At 34.6% G+C, this 9,683-nt stretch overlaps 1 protein-coding gene across 6 annotated transcripts in view; it reads right to left on the bottom strand.

Annotated features, from left to right (window-relative positions):
- LOC6501829 (broad-complex core protein) overlaps positions 1 to 9,683 on the bottom strand; it is a 131,884-nt gene continuing 122,201 nt past the window's right edge. For all 6 annotated transcript variants that reach the window (XM_044717573.1, XM_032452282.2, XM_044717574.1 and 3 more), the window contains 2 exons: positions 8,132 to 8,592; positions 1 to 8,073 (listed from right to left, as the gene is read on the bottom strand). In XM_044717573.1, coding sequence (XP_044573508.1) covers positions 7,800 to 8,073; positions 8,132 to 8,592 — 735 coding nt within the window. In that variant the 3' untranslated portion in view covers positions 1 to 7,799. The remainder of the gene's footprint in view (positions 8,074 to 8,131; positions 8,593 to 9,683) is intronic.

Here is a 9,683-nt window from a genome sequence, read left to right as displayed (position 1 = left end):
TTATGTAACTCCTTTTTTTCAAGTTCCTTTCTCCGTCATTTTCTTTTCTTTTTTGTTTTTTGTTTTTTTTTTTGATTTCGTTTATCAAATACACATCAATATATTTTGGTAGTTTTTAAAAATTGTTTCGATTTTCGGTTTTCGTTTTGTGCTAAATTACATTTTAAAAATATGCTTAATATTTTGTTGTCATTTTTTTGTCATTTTGAATTTTTTAAATGTTTTTTTTTTTCTGTTTTCTTTTTTATTTTCTTTTTCTTGTTTTGTTTTGTTTTTTTTTTTGGTTTTAAGTCAAAGACACGAAAGTGAAAGAGGTTTTTGTTTTTGGTTTACGTCTGTTCGCTTAAATTATTATTTTGTTTTTGGGTTTACTCTTGGCTTAGTTAATTGTGTTTTACTGTACTTGTTTAGTGTTTAATGTGTTAAGTTTTTTTTTGGTTTTTGCATGCGCTTAATTTTAAAACACCGAGAGTTTGCTCAAAATTGTTTATGTTTTGCTTTTCTTTCCGAATGAAATTTTAAATATCGAAATATATATATATATATATGTATGTATATATATAAATTTTTTCATGTGTTTTCGCTAATTTTTTTTTTGGTTTCATTAATTTTTATTGTAATTTTTTTCTTAATTTTTTTTTTTTTTTTGTTTTTTGTTTGGTTTAAAAACACCGAAAGCTTAAAATTTAGAGATTTTCCTAAAGTGTAAATTTTTTACAATTTCCTCGTCCTTTTTTTCGGGATTGTGGTGGTAATTGTCAGTGTGGGTGTGTGTGTGGGGTGTGTGTGTGGTGTGTGTGTGCTTCTGTCTCTGTTTTCTTTGCGATCTCATTATTCTTCATTTGTTTTTCCAACGAAGGAAGGTGGAACAAAGGCATACTAAAGTAAAAACTCACATTTTGTTTATTAATTCCTGAAAACTTTTCAAAAACAAGAACCAAACGATGATGAATTAAATTTCTGTCGCTTCTAAAGCATATTGCTAAGCTCCTTCCGCTTCCTTTTCACTTTCCTCTCTTCCATTTCCGTTTCCTCTCGTTACTCGTTACTCGCCACTCGTTACTCGCTTTTCTTCATACCATTTTGAATAAATAGGTTTAAGGAAAAAACTGTATCACATTTTCAATTACGTCTTTGTTCGTAGCACCTTCATAAACATACATTCTTCCATCTCTGACCCTCTACCTACCTCACTTCCCATCTCCCACTTCCGCTTCCGCTCCCATTTCCGACTATTTACAGACCGCTTACCTACCATACAGTTGGAGAAAAAAATTGCGCTTCGGATTTTATCACAAAAATAATTACAACGCTGTGCACTCGAAATGCACCCAACTAACATTGCTTCTTTAAACTTTTCTTTTTAAACCTTAACCACGCAGTGCGTCTCAAATTGGTTCCATTAATTCCATTCCTTTCACACGCATTCCCTCTTTCTCTTTCTATTCCTATCTCCCTGTCTCTCTCTTTCTCTCTCTCTCTCTCTCTATAACTCTATCGCTTTTTTCCCTCCAAAGTGCTAATCGTTAAATAAATTTCAACAAACTTTAAAAATAAAAGTTTAAGACATTTCTCAACACTAGGCCACCAAGACTTCCGGTTCCTCCTTTAAAATAAATTCTTCGAAATAAACTCTTCGAAATAAATAAAATGTTTAAACTAAAATCTTAAAACTAAAATGGTATTTAATAACTTAAATAAAACATTTCTATAGATCCCTTTTCCATTCAAGTCCTTCGAAAGACTCTATAATACCTGGTATTTCTCTAGTTCTCTGTTCTTCTTATTCTTCCTTCAGGATTTCATTGTATTTTTCTCTCTAGGGTCTAAAGTTTCTATCAAGAATGTTATTTCTTTCAGTTTCTAATAAAATAATAATTTTGAAATGTAAAATACCCGTTAGTTCTCTAATTCCTCATATTTCTTTCGCTTTTCAACACTATTTTCCATAAAAATGGACGATCTTTAAGTTTGTTCTTTCAATAACTAGTTAAATTTGAAACTAGCAGACATAAGAATAGAAAGGAATAGTCTTAGAATTTAAGAATTTAATTTAAATAGTCTAGAATAGAATTTTAGTCAAGAATTTAAATAGTTTATAGATTTTACAAGGTTTTCCTGTATCTAAAGTATGATCTTGTAAAGTACAAGTACCGGGTATGAATATTGAAGCCTTTTGGTCCGAAAAAATATCCTAAAACCGCATTAAAAATTATGTATTTTGAAATAAAAACAAAAAAGTTAATAGTTTTTGGCGCCTAGAGTCTTGGATGAAACGAGAACTAAACTCCCAAAATGCATAGAACACACCTGAGTCTGTTAAAAATAAAAGAAAAAGAAAACTCCCCTGGGTTCTTCCTCAAAATTCTGTGTGTTTTCGATTCGATTGGTTTCTGGTGGCGATGTCTCGATGATGAGATGACGTTTAAAATCAGTCTCTATTGCACTTCTGTTCTATTTTTGTGGGCTTGTCTTGTCCTATTTCGGTTTCTCACTAAAAGTGTTTCATATTCAATATTTTAATCGAATTCTTGCAAGTTTGATTTTTGTTTTTCAATTCGTATTTGTATTTGTATGTCATTTTTTTTTTTTTTTGATTTTTTAGTTTTTGTTAGTACACCTTAGAAAAATATCACATTCTTACTTCGTTCGTTCGAGAGACATTTTTATGTGTTTTCCATTTTGTTTTTGATTTTGCTATTCAGATTTTTGTTTTCTTTTTGTATGTATTCAAGATTTATTTACACATTAGGTTCATATTTCATTTGCACGATTAAAATATATAAAATTTAAAAAATATTTGATTGAGGTCATTTCAGAATTATTGCTAAGTATTTCCTCCCTCCTTCCCTCCTCCCGAATACCGTCCCCTGCGCTTAATATTTCTTAAATCTTGCCTTGCTATTTATTTTTTATTTTTTAATTTTTTAATTTGATCTAAAAATGCCAACTTGCATCTCGAGTGGTTTTCTTTTTTTTTTTTATATTTTTCGTATAATTTGTAGACACCAAAGTTTGCTTACTTTTATTAATATTTCCAAAAAAAAAAAATGCAAACATTCTTTTTTATATTTTTTTTTGTGATTTCGATTCGGATCGTATGACTTATGAGACTCCTAGAAATATTTTTTAGACAGCTAAAGGTTAGATCTTAGGTGAGAGAGACGTGTGTGTTTAGAGAGAGTAGGAGAAATAAATACAATTTTAGTTTAAACTTTAATTTAATTAGTTAATACGGTTTGCATTTAGTTATAGTTTAGTTATAGTTTTTATGCTCACAACATCAACAATGAAATATTTACTTTATTCGAGGGACTTGTTCTTGTTCTTGTTCTTGTTCTGTAAAAATCTCAAAAAGACGCCTAACACCGAAAAATATATTGCATGTACTACTACTCTCCGTCCATGTCGCCATCCATTTTGTTTCATAAATATTCATGTTGTGCGGTCTAATCCGACTATGTAATGTATTATATTTACACACGATGAGTTAGTTGTTAGTTAGTTGCTGTTAACAATTATCCGGTTTAAGTTCAAATGCTGCAACAAAGGGCCTGGTCTTTGTTTAAAAATTCAAGTGTAAACCGAATATAGAACCTCTTTCTAATATTTTTTTTTTTGTATATTTTTCTCCTTTCATTTCTTTTGTTTTTTTTTTATTTTTTGCATGTGAAACCTCGAAATTGTCGTAATTTCATGAAATCGTAGTTTTTACTTTGTTTTAAATGTATTATTTTTTGTATTTTTGCTAAATGATTCGGAGACATCGTCGCCTGGGTGGCCTGGGATGGAAAAATAAATTAATTCTTTTTTAATAATTTATTTTTTAATCAAAGTGGTACTCGATTAAATAAGTTTTTTTAATCGCTGGCCGGCGATGCCTCCGTGGGGGTGGTGTGAGTGTGTTTGTGTTTGTGTTTGTGTTTGTGTGGGGGTGGAATACCGTTAGTTAGTATATAATATATATATTATATAGTAGTTGCTTCCGCTTACTAGTCAAATGAACAACATTCATAATTCTGGGCTTGTCCTGTGGGCTCTTTCACGTCGTGTATATATATATTTGTTTGTTTGTTTGATTTTGTCGTATATATATGGTATGGATGTATGTATATAATGTATATATATCTATTTATATAAGTAATAGACACCGAAAACCACATGTACATTTATGTATCTGTATATAGATATATTCTATATAATATTTTGGATTTTATTTTCATTTTTTTTTTTCCATTAGCTTCCTTGAAGGTCCGACCCACCGCCTGCTCGTCGTCCTTCCGCCTCTAATAAATATTGTATTTAAAAATGCATTAATTCTAATGCCAAAAGTTTTCGTTGTTGGATTTTGTAATGTAATTTTCTGTTACACGTATTTTCCTGCATGTAAGTAAGTGCCCTTATGCCTTATTTCTTAAAAAAAACATACTACCTCCGATCTCGGACCTCTGACCCTCCCTATATATATAAATGTGTAGGTAAATTTGTAATATATATAATGTATATATAATGTATATGTATGTATATACGAAATAAGAGTCTTGAATCCCTCCAATGTGTTGTTTTTTTTTCGATTTTTGGCTTAAAATCAATCGGCTCCTAGCACTATTCTCTCAAAAAAAATGTCTATCCTTTAGTTCCTATTTAATTTTTCGCCTTAATTTTGATGGTGATTAATTGGTTGTCAGTAATTTGTAATTTTTTAATTTAATTTTTTGTTTTTTGTTTTTTTTATCAACATTAACTTACACACACACCTAAGAAAAAATTACGTTAGATTTAAGTTTTTGTTAAATTTTGTTAATATTGCTTTCCAAGTGGTTTGTTATTTTTTGTGTTTTTTTTTTGTCGGGGGTTCCTTAACTTTAGACTTTAGATCGAAAGGGTTATTCAAGTTCTCGAATCGTCTTACCTTAGGTTGCTACAATTGGTTTAAGGCGCATTTTTTTCAACTATAATTTATAATTTACAAACTAAAAATAAAATAAAATCGAAATGAGACGGATGAGTGACGGATTCTTTTGCAAAAAACTTTATTAATAAATACTATCAAATAATCGCAAAATAATAATGTTTCCAAAAAAAAGGTAATTAGATTGTCGTAAAGGTAATTATAATTAATAAACTTGTAATAATAAAATAATAATTCACATACACAGCTCACAGCTAGTTGATGTTGAAGAATAAAAATTGAAATAATTCGGCATTTTTGTGATGTTTTTACACTCAAAAAAAAAAATAAATCATAGTGGAGTAGAGTGGAGAGTAACTTACAAAGTAGTACGTTTTTTTCAGTGTTTGCATTATTTGTTTGTTGTTTTGTTTGTGTTTACAAAAGGCAGTGTTGTTGTTTGTTTGTTTGTTTGTTTGTTGCAGTAGCGTTTGGTTACAAAATAAATAAAGTAGATAAAGTATATAAGGTATACAAAGTTTGAAGAAAATCAAAGTTAATTCTCGACTGAAATTCACATCAGAGTAGTGCTAAATAATAATGGTAATAATGCAAATAATAATAATGGTAAACTAATAACTATAACATTTGCTAAAAGCCCTGATCTTGAAACTGACACCCGAATCGAAGCTGTCTTTTCGTTTAAAACTAATATAGGTGTAGTTTTTAGATTGTAGATTGTAGTTTGTAGATTTTCGATTTTTAGAAAAAAAAAAAGTACAGTGCAGTAATTCTTGATAAACTATCACATAACATATATATATTATATATTCCTACAATTGAACACTTAAGTTTGCTGAGAAAATACAAAATTTTAGGCAGAATTGTGTTTGTTTTTCTTGCATTAAAAATAAAATACAAAAAAAAATATGAAGAAATATTTTGAAATGGTGGTTCGAACTTCAATGCGCTTCCTTCCTATCTCCTATCTCCTATCTCTTTCTCTGGCTATCTGGCTATCTCTATCTAAGTAACTAACTATTCTCTAGCCTTCTCCGGTTATATTTCTGCAGCTTTTAGCTTCTATTTAATCATAAAAGTTGACAGTTTTCTGTCTAGACTCATTTCGTTACGGGGTATCGGGTTGGTGTGGACTTTTGGACTTGTGGACTGCGTGTGTGGGCTGTATATCGGTGTTATCGTTAATCGTTAATCGTTTATCGGTTCAATCGGCTCATCCGCTCCTTTAATATTTAGTTAAATTATGAGGTACTTGAAACTTTTTGGCACAGTGAAAGTTTTCATTACTTTACTTCTACCACTTTTACTTTGATTTGTTCTCATTCTCATTCGCATTCGCATTCAATGGGCTCTACTGTAGTCCTCCTCCTCCTAACACTTTCTCTTTTTGGTACGGCAATTATTAGACATTTAGTTTAGTACAAAAAAATCCCCGTGAATGCTACGCTACGCAGTTTATCCTTTTTTTTTAACATTTACATTTAAAATTTAATTCGATGTTCTTGGTTCAACGCTTTTTGTCACTTTCTCTTTCTGATTTCATCGGGTGTTGGTGTTGGTGTTGGTGTGTGTGTGTGTGTATCTGTGTGTTGGTTGTGGCTTTTTATTTAAAATTGAAATCGAAATAAGCATTTAAGTTATATATGTATTTTTGGGAAATTAGTTCTGTTCCTATTTTCGTTTAGTGGCTATTTTTATTTTTATTGTTTAATTGCACATTTCGTTCGTCCTGTCCTCTATTGCCTCTGCCAGGGTTGCCATCCTCATTTACTATGCATTCTTGTAGTTTTTATTATTGTTAAAAAACTTCAATTGTTTGTTTGTTTGTTTGTTTGTTGTTGTGATCACAGTTAGTTTTGTGTTGTTGTAGTTGCAGTTTGCAGTTTGCAGTTGTAATTGCTATTGTTAATTTGTTAATTGTTAATTGTTGCTATGTAAGTTTAGTTTTGATTTGCATTTTGCATTTGCTTCGATTTGTATATTAAATTAAACTATTGACGGTGGTAGATCCTATTTCTCCTAGTAGGTATATCTCCCAGCCCTACAATACCTATAACGCCTATCATCCTGAACATATTCAGTATATCCTGTAGATCGATCGACGGTCAACCGAAGAATAAATAATGCTTGCAGCTAGTACAGTTCCCTCACAAGTTTCTAGTTTCCGGCTTAGTGTGACCATCTGTCCATCTGTCCATCTGTCCTGTTCTAGAATTAACTAAAGTTGCGCTCCTAGTTTATTGTTTTTTCCATTTTTCCTGTAGGTAGGTAACAGAGTTACAGTAGTTCTTCGCTAGTTAGCTCGTTTTGTACAAGTTGTTGCTAGTTTAGCGTCTATAGATCGGTGTAAAATTATATATATTCTTTATCTATTGTGTATATAAACGGCAGATATCCTCCTTCTCGCTAAAAAATACAGACTATCTTGTTTATTGCTATTTCGGTTTCCGGTTTAGTGGCTGTTTACTGTTTCTGTATCTTTTTCTGTTTCTGTTTCTGTCAGTTTTTCATTTCTTTTCCATTTTTTTATCATCGATTCTGCACTTAATCAGTATAATTTTACAAAAAAAAAAAAAAAGAGTTCATTTTGTGCTACGATAATTATAATTGTTTTTAGTCCTTACACACACTTAGTTTTTGTTTTCTTTTTTTTTATATTAAGAGAGTTAGGTGTATATTCTTCTTAAACACTTTAATACCCGTGCTAATTAGTTGCCCGTAATTTTAATTTTTCTTAATCATTTTTCTTCTCTAGCTTGCACCACACCTAAAAAAAAAAAAAAATAGTTCGAATCTAGACTCGCAGATGCGTCGTATCTAGTAGATTCGCTCTCGTCCTGAAGCCGGTTCCTTATCTGCGTAGGAGCCGCCTCCTACGCGCCTCATCTCAGCGCGGGGCGTTGTGGATGTGGGTGGTGAGGTGCTTCGAGAGGTAGTCCGCCCGGGCGAAGCACTTGCCGCACGACTCGCAGTGGTACGGCCGCTCCCCGGTATGGATCCTCAGGTGGCGGGTGAGGTCCGACTTCCCGCCGAAGGCCCTTCCGCAGAAGAGGCAGACGAAGGGCCGTTCCCCGGTGTGCTTGCGGACGTGCAGCTTGAGGTTCTCCTTGGAGCGGACGCACTTGCCGCAAAAGGGGCAGGCGAAGCGCGAGGTGGCGGGCCTGCAGGACCAAAAATCTCATTAGTTTTGAAGTAGATGTGAGTATTCAAGGACCTCACCTCTTGTCCCGCTGCCTCTCGGCGGCATCGACCCGCAAAAAGTTGAGTATTGAGGCCTCCTGCGGATTCAGGCCCAGGAACTGCTCGTTCGGTATCCGCTCGGCGTTGATCAGAGACGTCAGCGAGCTCAGGGAGCTGATGCCACCCGAGGTGGGTCCTGTGGCGCCACCGCCACCGGCTGCCCCGCCTCCAGCTGCACTGCCGCCAGAGTTGGCAGCGGCGGCGGCCACCACAGCGGCTGCGGCGGCCGCCGAGGAGGAGGACGGCCCGGCGCCCGAGGTGGCGGCCAGGGGCAGGGCCACGTGCCCCAGGTGCGGCGGCAGCTGGCCGGGCTGGCCGTGGTGGTGCGGCTGCTGCTGCGGGTGGTGATGGTGGTGGTGGTGGTGGGGGTGTTGGTGTGGGTGCTGGTGGTGCTGCTGGTGGGGGTAGGAGGGATCCGTTTCCAAGTGGTGCAGGCGGGCCTAAGGGTTAAGATTCACAAGTTAATTATTTAATTTTTGCATTTTTTTTAAGAATTTTTTAAATCTACACATTAAAGTATTCCCGCGTTACGTATACGTAATATTTGGAAATGTTCTCATCCCCTTGAGGGGGTTCCTCTCCTTCTATTCTATTCTGTTATATTTTTATTTCTTTTACAAGATTTCATAAAGATTTCTTTTATTCTGCTACAAGATTTCATAAAGATTAGAGGAATATATATCTTATAGCTGCCATTTAAATGAAAATGCGAACTTTCCCCTCACATTTCCCACACATATTGCTATATCTTGGCCAATTTCCACCCGATCTTAAAAAGGAATGTTTTAAACGACTTCTGGATCGATTCCCCATCGTTCTGCATCAAAATCCGAGAACGAAATATTTTTTAAATTTTTTCCCCAATTTTCTGGGGGATCCTCTTCAAAAGTGCATGGAAGCCCTATGTGGCCCCTTGAGATGGCCATATCTTGGCCGATTTCTATCCGATTCTTATGCGGAATGTTTTAAACGGTTTTTGGATCGATTTCCCATCGTTCTGCATCAAAATCCGAGAACGAAATATTTTTTCAATTTTTTCCCCAATTTTCTGGGGGATCCTCTTCAAAAGTGCATGGAAGCCCTATGTGGCCCCTTGAGATGGCCATATCTTGGCCGATTTCTATCCGATTCTTGTGCGGAATGTTTTAAACGGTTTCTGGATCGATTCCCCATCGTTCTGCATCAAAATCCGAGAACGAAATATTTTTTAAATTTTTTCTCCAATTTTCTGGGGGATCCCCTTCAAAAGTGCATGGAAGCCCTATGAGGCCCCTTGAGATGGCCATATCTTGGCCGATTTCTATCCGATTCTTATGCGGAATGTTTTAAACGGTTTCTGGATCGATTCCCCATCGTTCTGCATCAAAATCTGAGAACGAAATATTTTTTCAATTTTTTCTCCAATTTTCTGGGGGATCCCCTTCAAAAGTGCATGGAAGCCCTATGAGGCCCCTTGAGATGGCCATATCTTGGCCGATTTCTATCCGATTCTTGTGCGGAATGTTTTAAACGGTTTCTGGATCGACTCCCC

This window comes from Drosophila ananassae, chromosome XR (genome assembly GCF_017639315.1).
Source record: "Drosophila ananassae strain 14024-0371.13 chromosome XR, ASM1763931v2, whole genome shotgun sequence".
In the NCBI taxonomy this organism is placed as follows: domain Eukaryota; kingdom Metazoa; phylum Arthropoda; class Insecta; order Diptera; family Drosophilidae; genus Drosophila; species Drosophila ananassae.
Note: the sequence above shows the minus strand (reverse complement) of the source record. Positions and strands in the feature narration are given on the sequence as shown.